The following is an 18,012-nucleotide window of genomic DNA, read 5'->3' on the forward strand; positions in this document are numbered from 1 at the left end:
TCAAAGGGTGCACACTTATCTACCCACCTCTTCTCTATAAAGGACAGCAGCAAGAAGCATTTTTCATCTTTTTGTTTTCCTAATGAATGCTTTCATACTGATCAGCTTTGTTCTTCTTGCTCCAGGTGTCCTGACATACATCTGCATTTTCTCATTTTTAAGGATAAAAGAAGTGACTGGAAGTGGGCGAAGGGGTTTCTGGGGCATGAGGGGCAGCAGGAGGCCAGCAGCAGCACCAGCAATGGGATTTCAGCCTTTGTCCAGCTGTTTTAACAAGAAGGCAGAGAAAGGCAAGTGCCTGCAGCTGTCAGGCATGGTGTAGCCCTCTTGTTCTGCTTGCATTGATGGTATGTCTTAAAACAGGCTAAAGAAGCAGGTAAATTCAACACCCACGCCCCTGTCAGAGCCATCCATAAGGCAGTGAAGCCTTGGAGTTGCTCAGTTATGGGTTGGAGAAGTGACACCGAGCTGGCAGGCGTTGCTCAATACCATCAACCCAGCTGCAGTGCTCGGGCCATTCAGAACCACGAGGGCATGGGCACACAGGCTGCTCCCCGGCCTCTGCCAGCAGCACAGCTTAGAAATCAGCTGGGGGAAGGAGGAGCCCATGGTCTGAATGGGGAGAGTCCTTGGGGTCTTTAGTATCGGGTGAAGCACATTACATACATCAGTATCAATTGCCAAATGGTATTAAATGAATCCAAGGAGGCTCTTTGAGCTGAGACCACACGCACGAACCAAGTGACATCCTTCCATAAGACCCCCATTAGATCAGCCTCTGGATCACTTTGGGGTGTCCACATTCAGGCCTGACTCACCTAATGCAGTATCATTTTGCAGAAGAAAAGAGTCTGTCCCCAGCCCGGGAATCAGCTCTGTGTGCTGCTGGGGGCTTCCTCACAGAGGAGCTTTGTGAGGAGGAGCTTCGGAGGTGCCTGGTGCCGGCTGCGTGCGATCCTGCTCCTGCTGCGATCAAAGCACTGGGCTGACAAAGGGAAACTCTCTCCATCAGACCAAATAGTCTTTGAATACATTAACTTTAAACATCCCTAAAAATACCGCCAGCTGCTGCCTGGCCTGCCCATGTCTAGTTTGAGAGTTCACAAGCTGCCGGGACACTGACTGATTTGTAGGAACCGATTCTTGGCCTCCTTGCTGGGCTACAGCAGTTCTGTGCACTATTAACCCTTTAAAGCCAGAGAGCTGCATTTCTCAGGTTTAACAGCTGGACAGTCAGGGCAGACTGTTCCCACTGAGGGGTCCATTTACTAGCCCCAGAGGAGATGCATTAATAAAGGTATTACATTTCAAGAGCTGTCACAGCAGTTCTGCAGATTAATATTAATCCTGTCTGGCAGAGCAGCTCGCCACAGAGCCAAGCAGCCACCCCACTTTCTCCACTTTTTTGTCCCTGCATGGTGCAAATATCCCGGTGCCAGCAGCACAGTACAGATCACAGTTACAGAGAGGCAGAAGATAAATCTGAAAGTACTTCAGTAAGGAATCTTTTTTTTGGTCCTCTTATATTGGGGCATCTCAAAGAAAAACTGCTGCGGCTTGGCCCTGTGGAACAAACCGAGCCTCACAGCAGCAAACGAACACATGGCTGCGGGGCACCAGTGTCCCATGGGCTGCAGTGCAGCAGCAATGCCAGGAACAGGCCTCAGGGCTTGCTGAAAACACAGCAGATTTGGAAAGATACACAACACAGCAGATTTAGAAAGATACACATCGTTCTGTTTTGTCCTTTTCTTCAGTTCTCCCTTTCCACAACCACACCGCAAAACATGAAGCTCAAGAATCTGTATCTTACATAACCTTGAGGAAGAGCTCTCCACGTTCACAGCAAGTTTTTGCTCAGCTTCATCCTACTGAAGGACGAGATTTTGTGCCCGGTCCTGTTCTGTGTGAGAAATTCAGCACATGGGATGCTGAATTCTGTGCCATAAAACACCCCTACCTCCCCCCAGCTCAGTGAGGCCTTCGCACCCAGCTGAGCTCGGCCTTGGCACGTGGCAGTCCCATGGGCACTAGTTCCCCTCTGCACACATCATGTCAGAGGTGGCTTGTGCTGATAAAGCATGGGCCTGTGCTTCTGCTGCCACTTTTGTCTGCTTGGTTTGCTGTCAGTGAATGGAAAAAAAAAGTCTCACTCCCAAAAAAGCAGTTGACAAAATGGTAAAAAATGAATCCCCACCTGTTGCTCCTGTCACAAAAATTGCTGCATTTACTGATTAAATAGATCTGTTTACTGTAAAACAGGGATAAGGCACCATATTTGCCAACCTGCTATCGAATTATATTTCATAAATATTTGAGAAAACATGGACATATACATATGCCATTAGCATGATAACATGACTGCTTTACAGTTCACACTTATTATCAAAATCCAGAGTACTGTAGTGCAAGTGAATTTTGTGTCACAGCAGAATCTGAAAACGAGAGCACACTGAATCCGCTTCTGTCAGAATATATTTTTATTAAGGGTCAGTATAAATTCCCACAGAAATTATGAATCATTTTTGTCACTAATTTCCCCAAATAGAAACAGTCTTTAAATGAAATGTGGTTGAATTTTTAAATAGTCAGGTTCCAGGCACAATGCAAATAACCGTCATTTATAAGGCTATCAGGTAATTGAAATTCATCAGAGTAGCTATAAACATGTATTGACATTCTCAGTGGAGAAATGCAGCTCTGTTTTACATGGCTACATCCAAGGAAATATTATATACAAAATTTTGGCTTTCTCCCACAGCAACAGTTCATTGCAGCTGCAAAGGTATTAAAAACACTTTGCATCTAGAAACACTACATTTAAGTTTCTGGCTAAAAAGCAAACTTTTAAGTAATTACTACAGCAGTTTTTATCTCAAACTTGATAGTAATTAACCCAATCAACACTGCTAAGCACCTTTGTAAGAACACATTTTACAACATGACAATGAGTGGAGCATTCAATGTAGTTATTTGAGTGCACTGTGTTAGACAAGCAATATTTTAAATAAATTTCTGGGCAACAGAAGTAGGAATGAAAAATTCTGAAGTATGCTAAGTGTTCTGGTCTGCCTTTACCATTACAGGCTGTGTTATACTTTTATGTGACAAAATAGATTTTCAGTTTTCATTCCTGAAGAGTTCTTGTGATAAGTATTACCTACAATGTAGGTAACAAGCTAAATAATGTATGTTTCACTTCAGTATTTTATCTGTCTTCTGATGCGGTGAAAATTCTACATACTTGAGCCAGAAATATCTAATGCAAACATATTTTGGAATATATCTCATGCAAAAATAAGAATCTTGCAAGCATAATTTGGAGTATGATAACTCATGCAAAAATAAGAATCTGTAGCTCCTGTAGAAAACCATCAGGATCCTTTTACTCTACAGAAAACTTTTGCACCACATACACACACACAATCACACTTCTTTCATTTTGAAAGATACATTCTTCTACAGTGTGCAAAATGAGACCAATACTCTGTTCCAGTCAGTAGTCTGTTACTTTAAATTGGTTAGCTGTCCCATTCTCCATTATTCTGATCATTGTTTTCCTCTTCTTCAGAATCAGCAGACACTTTCTTAATTCTCTGGATGGCTGCCTTAATGCTTCTCTCCAGATCATTAGAGGATCCGTTACTGACATCTTTCTCAGTATCTTGATTCACTTTTCTTAGTTTAACTCCCTGCCGTATGGCAGAGAGGATGCTGTCTTTCACAGAGGCATATGGATTTGACTGTTCCACTTTGCGAAGCTGAACTTCTCCACGTTTTAGAGAAGCCAAAACCTCATCCATTGTACCTGCAACAGATAAGTCTATTGTTACCAGACAAAATAATCACACTTTACAAGGTAAAGAATTTTACCCATGTGCTCAGGGTTATTCCTCTCATCTTTAGTAGAGACAGGAAAAATAATGGTCCATTCTGGCACACTCTTCAGTTCCAGAGCTTGGCATTGCAGAAGCTCATAAGAGTTGAACCTTTGTATTTTGAATTGAGAATCCAGTACCTCTTCAACATAATACAAGGTTGTGCACTAACGAAGAATCATATACAAAGGAGAATGCTTCTTTTTCATCATAAATTTATGGGCTTTCAAAAAAGAATTACCGAACCAAAAAATCTCTTGTACTTTGTATTAGAAACAATCTACCATTCCTACTAGTTTGTTCAGATGCCTGCTGAGACTGTCAATTGCATTTTTGCTCAGTCAAGAGAAAAAATGAAAGGATCTGAGTAGAAGAGCTTCAAACTACACCACTGAAGTCAGTGGGAGCTAGATCGGGCCCTAAGCAGGCAGGCAGCTCTTTTCTGTATGGACTTAAAAAAATATATATATATATAATAATAATAAAAAAAAATATCCTGTTTTACATTATTTAAATCTCAGGCTGTGTTTCTGAGCTTCATACCATAAAGAACACCACATTAAGAAAGCTTCTACTTGTTCTCTTAATACATGGTGTAATTTATGGTTTACTCCTTTTGTTGGATTCCTTGTTGCTGGCTTTGGACTGTCAGACAGGGAAGGCAGTTTCCCTGGACAGCAGTCGACTCCTACAGCCACAGGTCCAGACCATCTGTGCTTCACAGCTGAAAGTATTTTTGTCATGCGCAGCGTGTAGCGGGTTATGAGATTAACATCAAGTGCTGAAAATAAAACATTCTGCTGAATTCTGTGGTACCTTCAGAGTGATAGATATGCCAGAAAAGAATCAAGCAAAGATGCACAAAGTTGTCTTGCAAAGCCTTCCAGTAAGTTAAGTCTTAAAGCTATTAATCAGATGGGCTGCATAGTCAAAGAGTAGTCAGACTAACAAGTGATAAGAGACACTGCCTTTGGGAAGTATGATAACACAGAGACTATTTTCAGCACCAGAATATGAAGCTCTCCTGGCTTTTCATGTGCAAAGACAAGAGTAGCCCATGTATAACACAATGTGTTCACAAAGCTGTTGCAGTATGTTCTTATGGCAATAATTTATCAATTACTATTACAGCAAATAACATTCTGTTTTTCTTCATAAAATGTGTATGCAACTTAGTGGATCTCTCTGATGAGCAAAAAAGGATTTTTCCTATATAAAATTAATGAAACATCAATGCTAGGCTGTGAGTGGTAGTAAATATTAGCTACTATTAATGCTGTGCCAGTAGCAGTCAGAATACTCTGGTGTACAGCTCCTGTTGCTAATCAAAGGTTTTTATGAGCATCTGTGGTACACTAATCCCATGGACCTCTCAGCCTAAAGCCAGCACACTGATCCATTGGATGCACAGTGGTTTGTCATGGTAACCTGACTGCATCTCAGGCTCTCGACTGCTTGTACTTCCTCACACCTTGGAAGAACTAAAAATGCTGAACTTTCCTCGGCATTTCTGCCTGTGGTTTGCCTTTTAACTGAGGGGATACAAAGGCTGCTTAGATGTATTGTGAACAGTCTGAAAAGGAAAAGGAATGTACTACATTTAAAGACCTGCTTCAGTCTAGTATAAGCTCTACTGTGAAAAATGACAATAAAAAATTGCTGCCTTCTGACTTAGATCAATCTGCCTGACATAGTAAGAGTATCTGCTTGCTTTAGAGGCAAAAATAAGCCTGTTAGCAGGATGTAACCAGCACAGCCTTGAGAGGCTGCTGAGTTCTATTCTCATTCAAACTACTGTGTTTCAATTGCAGAGTTCAGCCTTCAATTACACCTGCACGATCTTACTAACAAAGCAGAGGTGTAACAGAGCAGAATTTTTGCCCTAGGAATACAAGTATGCCAAAGCTATCCATCTGCCTTTCAAATCCTGGTTGAATTCTGCATGAATTCTCTTAAGAAACCTTTATTTAGAAACAAAGCACACCAATGGACAAAGGCTGTGCATACCTTAGAAATGCAAGCAGCCCAGCTGCTAGCTCTGTAGTACCAAAATCACAAACACTAAAGAATAGCCTTAGCACAACCACAGATTTACCCACAGTAGTCTTTTGCCTGGACAGGTGATTAATCCACCATCAAAATGATACATTCAGTTCAACTGCTGGAAAATTGTGGCAAGAGTAAGTTTAATAATAAAGACAGCTTCTCATCAGCATGAGTAACAAATCCTCTCTCTCCTTGGAATTTCCTCTGACACCTTTCTACCTATTACACCACTGGGATCGTGAGAAATACAGGTCTTGAATTAAGATCTCCTCAGAATTAGTAGTGCTGTCATTAAGCATGTTTTAATCTAACTTGTAATGCTGTACTTTACAGATGCTGGATTACAGCAGAAATTCAAACATGGTAAGAGATTGACCAGAACGTCCAACTTGACATCATTTCCCAAAACCACTGAATGACACACTCTGGAAGTCAGGACCCTGAGCACATCAGACTGGATCAACAGATCAGTTACTCATTCAGGGTCCTGAGTAACAGTCAGTGTTATTTATTGTATGTGGTCTCAATCAAAGCTCTCTCAGGACTCCACTCTCTTGAGTGAGACCGCCCACTACTACTGGCCAGAAACAGAGGAATGGAAAACTGGAAAATACAAACAATGAAAAATGAAAAACACCAGTCAATGTGAGCCTACTTACCTATGCAATTATTTATAGACCTCATGGATGAGTCATCCTGTTTGTGCAGTGCAGAGCTTCCTGCAGGGCCATCAGCTCTAAGGGGAAGTGGCTTGTCCTCTACTGGAGATCGTGTCTTTAAATGGAGAGGTAAAGGAGGAGGTGGGGGGGGAGGTGGTAGAGGTGGCGGTGGTGGTGGAGGGGAGGATGGAGAGACCACCAACTCTTCACTGTCCTTTTGTTGCTTTGATTTATCAGCAGTAACAAAAATCTGGACAGGGATATCTGCTGGAATATTCTCCTGTGGAGCTTCTGATGCTTTGGTTTCTACTATCAGCAAGCTCTTTGGCTGCTCTGGTTCTGGCCTTGTTCTTAATGAAGGCGGAGGGCACGGTACTGCAGCCCGTTGGGTGACACTTCGTGGCAACCTGGGACTGAGAGGTTGTGGACGAGATGTTTTCAGCACAACATGAGCTGGGCACTTCTAAAAAACAAATGGTAAAGCAAAGAGTCACATCTCCATTGGTTTGGCCAAAACAGCATCCCCAGAGACAAAAAGCTACAGAGCACAAACCTGTACCACTCAAGGAGAACACTGAATACTGACCAAGGAACATAAAGGTATTTCTTTCCAAGTCATTTCCTCATTTCTATTCTTTGCAGCAGGTTCTGCACCTGGAAACTACTTCCTTAGTAGACTGAATCCTCAGTACACACAATCTTTTCAGGCTACCCAAGCAGAGGTCTCCAATTTGGATCATGCTCACTTGTGAACTCTGGCTACTTTCTGGTAAGTTCAGACACCATTTAGGACTACTGCAGTTCACATTACTTACCTCCCTGAATGTCTTCAGCCTCTCCAGTGTTTTCTGACGTTCCTGGCTTATCCAAGCTTTTTTCTTTTTCTCCTCCTCTTTTTGCTTGTCTCTTTTCTGCATTAAAACACAAGTAAGAGAGCATTTACGTGTGAAAGCAAGCAGCTGCCAGATTCTCCAAGGCTGTTATTGAGTACTCACTATCTGTATGCTGTGATGCTGCAGGAAGCGTTTCTTGCACTCTTCTGCCTGTTGCAGTCTCTGTTGATGTTTTGCTTCACATTGATCCTGGTAGAACAGCAAAATCCATGAAGTACTTGGTTAGTTCACGTTCACTGTGTGCCATCAACTCCCATGTACAAGCCACTAACGATGACCAAGGCCAAGTGCTTGGCTGTGCCATGAAGGATGGCTAAGCTCAACAGGTGGCAGATGTGAGACCCTGAAGGTTATTTACATGGGACTCCTTCATGGCTAAAACCAATGAGATTTTTTTTTATCCTAACTAATGAGAGGGTTATTCATGCTCCAAAGGGAGTATACCCAGATCTTAACAGACCCCTCTTTCTTACATTTAGATAAAAAAAAAAAAAGCAACAAACTGAAGAAATTTCACCCAAGTACTACCTAGAGGAATGGGGCACTAAGATATGAGAAAGAAGGCAAGAAGGAAGTTAGAATGGCACTGCACAAATACAGGGCTACTTTCCCTCTGTCCGTTATTTGCCATAGCTCCTACATACAAAGGTGAGGGAAGCAAAGGTATGTGAAGCACAACAAATGCCTAACAGGGGTACATTTTGTTAGTAACAAAGTGCCTCAGAGAAACTGCAAGCTTCAGGATTTTCTCCAGGAGTCGCTATTTGTCACTGTACAGAGGGGAATTATCCACATGGCTGTGTAAGCATTTGCAAATCATCTGGCATTCGGCTGTAGTGTTATGTAACCAATAGACAGCAATTAAGTGAATGAAAACAGAAGCAAAGGAAGTGTCTGCCAAGGAAGCAGTTGCAAGCAAGAGACAATGATCATTCACAAAGCGTTTCCAGTGTCATTCCCACTTTGTCCCGGCTAGCAAAGGGCAAATGGCCAGACAGACTTGAGCTTAAACTCTGCTCTCTGCCTCAGCAAAACTGTGCAGGTATAAGGTAAGCCCAGCTCACTGGGGAGGTTCATGAGAGTCAACTGTGATCTCAACTTGTGTCTTCCTACTGTTCTGCTTCAAATGGGAAAAAATGCCTTTTACACAGAACTGAGAGGCTGGAGAGAGAATTGCAGTAGTCAGATCTCCCCTTCCCTCCCATTCAAAGGTAATGTAAGCATCGCTGTGTGGGTTCTGTCAGTGCAGCTTCCTTCATTGCAGGCCAGGTTTTCTCCTGTGCTGCAGCTGCTTTGTGAAATGCTGCCAGGGCAAAGCTCCAGCTGGCCACAGCAGGGCTCTGCACGAGGTTCAGATGATAGGGGAACACCTCCTGGGTCACCCACATGTCTGTGCTCTCAATACACTTGAGAGACACTTGCACCACACAGTGGAGAGTAAAGTTGGCTTAAAAATCACATTGCCCCTCTTTCTGCTTAGGAGGCCTTGGCACCACATCACTTATCATCTTGCACACTCCACCCAAACCCTTGTTGATTCCTCTCCGTCCCTCTTGAGTCAACACTCATGACATCAGCTACAGAAAATGCACATCTCCAGGACTGCATTTACTTTTTTGTTCCTGAGGTAGGCTCTCCTCGCACAGACAGTCCCACGCTTTGTCTCCAACTGTTTAATCTTCTGCCTCAGCATCGTCATTTCTGACAAGTTAGCGTAATGTTGTTCCATTGTCTGTTCAATGACCTTGAGCTCCTCAGGATTTTCACATGTATCATAGTAAACAACTTCATCCTGTTTCTCTAGAAAGGCATTTGGCATTTTTTTAAAAACCCAAAAATTGCCACAGTTATTTAAACATTTAAAGAACTAATGACATTTTAAAAGCCACTGAAGGCAGTGAGTTAGTTATTAGAAAGTGTAATGCTCCAGAGCTGAGCTTGGTCCTTCAAAGTCTTACGCAAACACGTCATGTTACTCACAGGGGTGCTTTGCAGGATCAAATTTATGTTGTTAGCATTTGCTGTTATTTAGCTTCCTCTTTCAAATGTCTCTCTGTGCTTTAACTCCTACCTTCACCGATTGGAGTTTTCCTGGAAAACTGAAGACTGTTCTAATCAACACTGGGTGACTTATTTTATTATTTACCAGGTTTTAATTATGCAACAAGCAAGAGTGATGTTTACCTCAGGGCATACACAGTAACAGAGAATTCATAGAGCACGAATAAACATAAACAAGACTGATGCCTATTTTTGTCATAAATATGTTATGAACAGACACTTAAATGGGAACATAAGCAGCACTCAAGTAGCATCTAGCTATAATCACTTCTTTTTGTCATTACAGAAGTATTTTGCCATTTCTACATGTTAAATTACAACAGATTTGTGATGAAATCTGGACCCATTACAGCAGGTCACAATTTTCACAGTTTCTATACAAAGATCCTGTAAATACATGATCAGTAAACATTTGCAATAGAAGTTACTCAACATGCCAAACCAGTGAGTGCGTGCATTTATCACAGCTGCTGTCAAGATGAGCTATCAAGTACAGCTTTCTTTTTGAAAACTTGTGTTATCAATTAAGTGTCAGAAGGCCATATTACAGATGCTACAGCACCTATGTTTTCCATTGATGCTTTCTACAGTGAAACTTAAGTAGGAAATTTTTTTTTTTTTTTAATGTATCTTACAAAGACAGAGATGTCATACCACCACTCCTGTGTCTTGGATACGTCCTTAAGTATTTCTTCATTCTTACCTTTGATCTGCCTCCTCAAAGCATCCAACTGTACAATGAGCAGCATCTCTTCATGTTTCAATACCTCAAGCTGTACATTATATAATTCTAGTTGGGTTTCATAATAATGTATTTCTAGCTCCTCCACCACAGCTAGATTCTCTTCTTTTTCATCAAGGTTCTCCATCTGTACAGCCCCAAATAGAAAATAAAAAGCATTAATAACAAAATAAGCACATGGGAAACAAGCACACACGCATGAGTTAAGATACACAGATGCCCAAGTGTCTGCACAGAGCCTGGCCTAACTGGTAGCTGCTTAGGTGGGGAAATAACATAACATTAGAAATGGATTGGAGCAGAACTCCAAGGAGCAGAGTCTCATTAGCCTAAAGTTGTAATTTTACCTTAAGTCTACCACAAAAGACTTCATTATAATCTGCACAAATAACATTACTACTACTCTTGGAAAATAAAAATCAGATACTCCTAGCAGCAGTTAGATAACCTCAAATAGAAAAGATCAGAAATTAAAATTAAGTAAATATCTCAAGTTTGAAGTGTCTACTGAAGATAATAGCTGCTCTTTATCTTCCTAGAACTAACAATTTTAAAGGTTAGTGCCATAAATGCTAACATGATACTTGAAATGTAATCATTTATCTTAACCTTTCCTAAATGCCTTCATGTGTGAAGGAACAATTTAAAAAAACTAGAAACAAGTATTTTTTCATAACTTAAAACTGTGCTCAAAACCATCTAGTTCAAGCCGTTTGCTTCTTAATTTTTTTTTCCCTAAACTGTGAAGAAACACTAGGTTGTTAAGGTTTTAATTCTGAAGTATTTATGCATATTTGGGTCAGCTCTGCAACCCCGTAAAATACTACGCACAGAATGCAGGTGCTTTGCTGAAAGAGGCCTTTCTCAGCTGTTTCATAGCCAAGGAGTTTGAAAATCTCCCCATGATCCCTTTGGTAGATTTTGACCAGCCTTTCACAAAATGTTGACAGAAAAGGAGGCTTTGCAGGGTCTTACGTTTTTCTGAATGGCAGCTCTCTTCTGTTTCACGCATAATTCTCTTGCCCTCAGATGCTGAAGGGTTTCTTTAGCTAACATACATTTCAGGTTTTCTAGTCGTGGCAAAGCTGATGCCCAGGTGGCTTTACCAAATCTTTCCTGATCTTGTTCCATCTGTTTCTGCATTGCTGCAGATTAAAACATTGCAATAAGATGAGAGAAATGCAGTAAACTAGTAACACTAGCGCGTTTCTACTATAGATGCAATAGTAAAAATGCTGATGCTGCTAAACAATTTATGAATCTTCTTCAGAAATTACAAGAAAAAACAACTGAATTTATGATTTTGTATAAGTAAGCAAAATGCTTACCTATACAAAAATGCTTACCACAGACATGTTGTAACAGTTACACAGTGATCTACCCAGTTAACACATTGAAATCCTTGACGCTTGCATACCAAGGGTTAAAAGCATGAGTGTTTTTTGTTCACAGGTTTGCAGCTGTGAAGTCTCGATCCTTGATAATGTTTACGTGCAAGCAAAATGCAAGGCATAAATCAAATTGGTTAAACGATGTCAGTCTTAGACGAATAAAATGTTTCTTTATTAAGCTGGACACTCACCCTAACAACAGGGTCTGCCAAGAGAGACTAGCAAAGGTGCTAAGAGGAGCTCTCAGTACAATAAATCAAGTACTTAGGAAACCTTTTGTGTAAATCATTCTGATTACCTGTTAAAGCCTTTACAGTTTCCTTGAAGTAGTTCACAGTTATATCCTGAATGGAGCACACAGCATTCTCAGCTCGCTTAGTCCATTCTTCAGCATCTTTCTGCAAAGCTGCTACTCTTTTAGGCCCCAAATTATCATACTGCAAAGATTTCTGCAAGGAGACAGAATTCTCAGTTATCAGCTGGTTACCATAGTGGTGAAGCCCACATTACACTGCACTGACAGACAATTCAAGCAAGGCACAGCTCAGTGGCAAACATGACCTTCCCCTCACCTGCCACAAAGTGAATCACTGCTCATGCTTGTGCATTACCCCGTTCCTCATTCTCTGGTTAACTCAGAACCTTTGATCCCTAATCATGACTTTAACATTCGCTTTCGATTAGTGAATTGGGTTATTTAAGAAAAATACTTCTTAAAATATTTTTAAACTACCATCTTAAAAATCATGACCAACAGAAGTGTTTCAGTTGTTACTAAAAGTAACCCAGAAATACTCTTCTACGTGCAATGTTCTCTTCTATTTTTCCCCCATGTGTTGACAGCACTTCACACTGTCAGGTTCTCCAGCTTGGCAGACTTTCACATGGGAACAGGGATAAAGAAAAGAAACATAAGAGTATTTTCAAGTCCAAAGAGAGCACATGGGTACAAGACTAGTATTCAAATCCTTCTTTTTAAAAAAATCTAGATTTCATGAGCCTAAGCACCCCTTTGAATTATTTGTATAGAGGCCAACTTTGTGTTTCATCCATTCCAATTTTCATTTTACAGCATACTTAAAACAGTTCAGCTCTTTTCTGGAACATTAACAGCTTATTTAAATTTGAACAGACCATTTAAGGAAAAATCAAAATAGTAGATGGCTCTCTTTTCCAGGGATATCATAACTTTCAGTATGTGTTTCCAGTTTAACATGCACATAAAATTAAATTGATAAAGTGGCAAGTTTGAGTCTGTACTTCTAAAGAGGCTGTAGCAGCAACAGAGAACTGCTTGGGGTGGTAAGGTCTCCTCTGCCTTCTGTTCTACTACCACAGCTGAGGTAATGTGTCCCAGCACTGGGGGGATGGCATTCTCGATGTCACAAACTAAACCCACTGAACAAGGGCTACTCAGATCTCCAAATTCAGCTCACTGAAGAATAGTCCACAGACAGGTGGTGCTTGGGGATGTTTCCCTTTCAAGTCCTCAAAATGTAGGGAAAGGGGAACACTGGTGGAATATGGCTGCACTTCTATTCAAGCCAGTACCACGGACTCAGACATCACCCCAGAGTGGTCCTGCCCTACCTCTGAATTTCTCTGTCACGTTTGGTAGATTTGCAGGGGGGAAGTAAGTGAAGACAAAACCAGAGAATGTTAAATGATTTGAGCTCCAAGAGCAGCCAACGCCCCGCTATGTAACTTGGCCTTTCACTTGATAAGGGCAGACCCACCAGGATTTCCAGTTTGTACAGTGTCGCCAGTTCTCGCATATCTCTGAAGGGCTGCAGCAAATACTGGTAGAACTGCGTCGCCATGGTTACCAAATCCTGATAAGCTTCGTCTTCTTCTTCATAAACCTTCATCAAAGCCACCATTGTGTCAGCACTTTTATGCTGCTGGAGAACCTAGGGGGATAAAAGGTAAATAAGAGTTGGCTGGTTTGCATTTGTGTGTGCTGACTGCCAACAAGGGAAGAACCTGCTCTTTATCTTTGGATGGCATAGGCAAGGCTTCCCTGTGCACCAGGCAGTCAGCAGCCACCCCCAGCAGGAAATATCATTAGCACCACACTCTTAAGGGTACTAATTGCTGCATGTTGCATTAGGAGACTGCAAGGAACATCAGACCTAGGGCCATCCACGTCAGGAATTCCAGTAGCTGCGTGCAGGTGACTCGGTCACTGGTTTTTGGAAACATGAGTGGTAAATGGGAATTCTGCAGACTGGAAGGACAAGGAAAGTATTCTTGAACTAGTTTTTGCATCTCTTCTACAATTACTAAATGCCTGCTAATGAGTTTCTGGATCCCAAATTTCAGATTTGGCAATGGAAACATCAGACTGCCATCTGAAAATAAGAATTCAGAACCAGATTCCTACTCCTAATATAGCCTGCAGTTAGGTTCCTTTATCATTTGCACAATTTGTGATAGTTTTCTCTAATCTCAGGCCTAGCAATATTACTTTGTAACCTGTAATTCTTCCAGTGAATGACTTTGACACATCAGCCCCATCTGAGATCTTTATCTGCTCTTTGACAAAAATGAAGTTGGAAGCTTCCCCTCAATTACTTGTGCTTCTTATTGGTACCAATCAAGACTTCAAAAACTCTTCATTGATAACAGCTGCCGGGGACCATGGTGCACTCTACACACCAGGACACGGTGAGCCAGCTGGAGGAGCACAGCTGAGCTCTGCTGAGGAACACAGACCTTCCTGGAGGGACACTGCTCGCTCTACGACTCCTTAAGGGAAGGGAACAGGGGGTGCTTGGTGCTACAAGTGGGGAAAAAAAAGCCTCAGAAACACAGGCTTGATTGTGCCTCAAATGAAAAGCACTGGAATTAAACTATCACCTTTGCTCTTGCCCACTGGGTCTGGGTAAGAAGGACCACAGCGGCAAGAGTCCCAGCTGCAGAGCAACCTGCCCAGGGAAGGTCTGTGGAAGTAAGCTCAAGGGCGCTGCCTGCCCATCCTCTTCCCAGGCCCAGCACAGTGGGACAAAAGGATATGAATGCATTGTTTCTGATAATCCCAGCAGTCCTGTGGCCCCTTATACAGTTGCAGGAGCCCGTGGTAGCTCACGGCTCCAGGGCTCACCTGTAGGAATTTAACACATACACAGTGCCAATGCCTAACAGAAACACATGCTGCTCCTGGAGGCTGTTTACAGTGCACAGAGAGAAATTACTTGTGAAATTCACAAGTCACCTCCTGAGAAAGGAGGAGCTTTTGGTACGGAAGGGAGAAAGGGCTAACAATTAGCTCATAAACCATTAGGCCAGACTTTGACACTCAAGAACTCTGACCACAAAACACCTATCTGGTGCAGGCCCACAGCTTCACTTGATTTTAATGAAGAACTTGACCAAGAAACCCCCAGTGAAAGGCATCACTGAACCTGACCACGAAAGGCGTCAGTGCAAAGAGGCTGACACCTTCACAAAGAGGTTAGAGAACTACGTCACGCTTGTACTTTCACTTCTGGTTGTCATTCCACTCGGTGCACACCGCCGGGTATTTTTAGCAGTGTGTTCTTGTCGGAGCACTTGCAGCTTAAGCAAGCCCCCAATGTCTTATACTGAACTGGGTTATTCCCCACTTAATACAGCCGGGCTTGCACAGAGCAAGGACGCCGTAGTTGAGGGCACTGCCTTAGCAGTTCCTGGTCACCAGGAGTGTCTGAGCTGAGCGCCGGACAGGCCCAGGGGCAGGACAACATCACAGACACCCCCCTCGCTCCCTCCCCACCATCCCAGGCCCCTACAGCCGAGCACCACGCCCGACCCCAAGGCTCCACGACCACCAGGGGCCGAACCCCGCTGCCCTCACCCCCTTCCCACCCCCGGGGGAGGGCCGTACCCGCCGCAGGGCCTCCTTGGCCCGGGCCAGGTGCCCTCGCAGGGCCCTCCCGCGGAGCTCGCGGAGGCTCTCGAAGTACTCCTCGTCGCGGGGCCGCTCGGCGGCGAACAGGGCGTCCAGCAGCACGCCGCCGCCGCACAGCTCCAGGGCCCAGCCCAGGTAGCGCTCCAGCGCCCGGCACAGCTCCTGCGCCTCCGCCTCGTCCAGCACCGGGGCTCCACCGGGGAACAGCAGAGCCCAGAGCCCGGTGGCGGCGGCGGAGCGGGGCAGGGCGGGGAAGGCGGGCTCCAGGCGCGGGCACAGGGCCGCCAGCTGCCGGTGGACGCCGAGCAGGGCCGGCGCCGAGAAGAGCCCGGCCCAGCTCCGCGGGGCTTCCCCCTCCGCCCGGCCGTGGCAGGTGACGGCGAAGGCGTCCTCCGCGGCGTTCCAGCCCACCAGGAAGCGGAGCCGCGGCGGCGGCTGCTGCGGCGGGGCGAAGGCGGTGTCGCGCACGGCCACCCAGCCCTCCAGGCTGTCCGCCGCCGGCTCCGCCATGGCGCCGCGGGACCGGCCCGGGACCTTTCCCCGCCGCCTTAACCAGGGGCGGTGCTCAGCGCGCCGCTACCATTGGTGGGGAGCCGCCAGGGGGCGGGGACTACAGGGGTGGGCGGGGTTTGTCGTGGGGGTGGGCGGGGCGAGCAGCGCCTCACGCCAGCGGTGTGGAAATAAATAAATAAATAAATAAATAAATAAATAAATAATGGCTGGGGAGTGAGGGCTGAGGGATAGGCGTGGTGTGAGGAAAAAAAAAAAAAAAACACACAGAATCTGTAAGGTTGGAAAAGACCTTCCAGGTTATCATGCCCAACTGTCCCCCTACCACCAATATCGCCCACTAAAGCCATGGCCCCTAAGCACCATGTCCAACCTTTCCTTGAACACCCCCAGGGATAGTGAATCCATCACCTCCCTGCGCAACCCGTCCCAATGCTCTGACTACTCTATTATTTTATTAAATATTTATTATTATTTAATATAATTATTAATAATAGCTATTATTTATATTATTTATATTACTATTTAATATTAATCATTATTATTTAATAATAATATTATTTGACTATTATTTTATTTGATAATAATTATAATAAAAGAGGCATTATTTTCATGAAAAACAGCGTGCAGAGCACATCAGCCAAGTGCGAGGCAGCACCGCCACCTTCCCTCAGGGAGAGTGGCACCAGGTTCACCTCAGGGGCTGCCGCCATCTTCCTGCACTGCTGTGGTGTCAGTTGTTCACTGCCCAGGGCACAGTCACAGAAAGCTGCCATGTGCCAGCAGGCTTCTTTCCCTACAGCCACCATCCCCCAAATCTTGCTTCTTTTCTTCACCAACACAACCCCACGCTCTTTCCCTGAAGTGCAAAATTTGAGGCGCCCAGTGGCTGAGGCCACACACTGCCTCCCTGCACTTCACTGCCCTGGGTGGGCTCTCCGCTCCTGTGTAGGCTGGCAACTCTGAGGTTTTGTCTAAATCCAGTCCCAAAAGATGGTCCCCCAATACTAGATTGCCAAATGAGGCCAGCTCCTGTAGAGGATTGCTCCTCAGCCTCGCAAATATCCCACCCTTTCTTGGCAGTTGAATGACTTCAGGAGGATGGCGGCGTGGTAGCCCGCTCCGAGAAGGCCCTGTGAAAGGACCTGTGGGCCTCGGGGGGGAGCGGGAAGAGAAGCAGCTTTTTGTCTAGCACATATCTCTCATTCTGGCATTGCGTGCAAGGCTGAATTTAATTTACGGTAAACAAAATGCTATGTTCTAGTCTTTGGAAGTAAAGCTGACACGACTAATTTTTCAACAGATGAAGGCCTGTGAGATTTTGTAGATTAACAGCACAGAGACATAAATAAGTTCCCATCCGAAAAATTAATAAAATCTGTCTGACAGCATAAATGTTAACATTCCTGCAAAGGCGACATCAGTTACGTGAAAACATCATTTCTGCTCTGATCTCACAGATGATAGAGGCACTGTCAGCAGTAATGAGATCATGACTACATGGATAATTAACTTGTAATTCCTTTCTGAAACAGCAAACAATTGCACGGCTAGAAATGTGAGGAAATGACACCGAGTTTAATTGGAATGGAGGGAAACGCAGAGCTGTGTCAAGATGCAACAGACATTTCCTATTGCATTGTCTCCTGAGCTCAAGATGTATACACTGCGGTGTTCTCGAACATGCTTAAAAGTCTGCCAGCAAGGTTAGCTCTCCAGTGAGTTCACAAGCAGAATGTTTTGTATTCTGGACAACTGCAAGGGTTGTGGATTGCAGTGTACATAGAGCTCAAGTAATCACAGTAATCACAATGATCAGTAATAATATATGTCTTATTTTTTATTGGGTGAACCACTACTGAGCACAGACTGAAGCTTTACGTTCCTGTGAAAACCCTCCCCTGACTTGGCCATTAGCCATTTTCTTCTCTATAAATAGCTTT

The 18,012-nt window shown here is 43.9% G+C and overlaps 1 protein-coding gene across 1 annotated transcript; it reads right to left on the bottom strand.

Annotated features, from left to right (window-relative positions):
* Positions 1-2,457: 2,457 nt before the first annotated feature.
* WHAMM (WASP homolog associated with actin, golgi membranes and microtubules) lies at positions 2,458-16,124 on the bottom strand. The gene is made up of 10 exons (XM_068695569.1): positions 15,536-16,124; positions 13,407-13,580; positions 11,969-12,119; positions 11,255-11,424; positions 10,241-10,406; positions 9,089-9,276; positions 7,579-7,665; positions 7,399-7,494; positions 6,584-7,046; positions 2,458-3,808 (listed from the first exon to the last, which is right to left on the bottom strand). The coding sequence occupies exons 1-10, from the start codon at positions 16,067-16,069 to the stop codon at positions 3,522-3,524; spliced, it is 2,316 nt and encodes a 771-aa protein (XP_068551670.1). The 5' UTR covers positions 16,070-16,124; the 3' UTR covers positions 2,458-3,521.
* Between the last annotated feature and the right edge of the window lie 1,888 nt (positions 16,125-18,012).

Source organism: Anas acuta, chromosome 12 (assembly GCF_963932015.1).
Source record: "Anas acuta chromosome 12, bAnaAcu1.1, whole genome shotgun sequence".
Taxonomy (NCBI): Eukaryota; Metazoa; Chordata; class Aves; order Anseriformes; family Anatidae; genus Anas; species Anas acuta.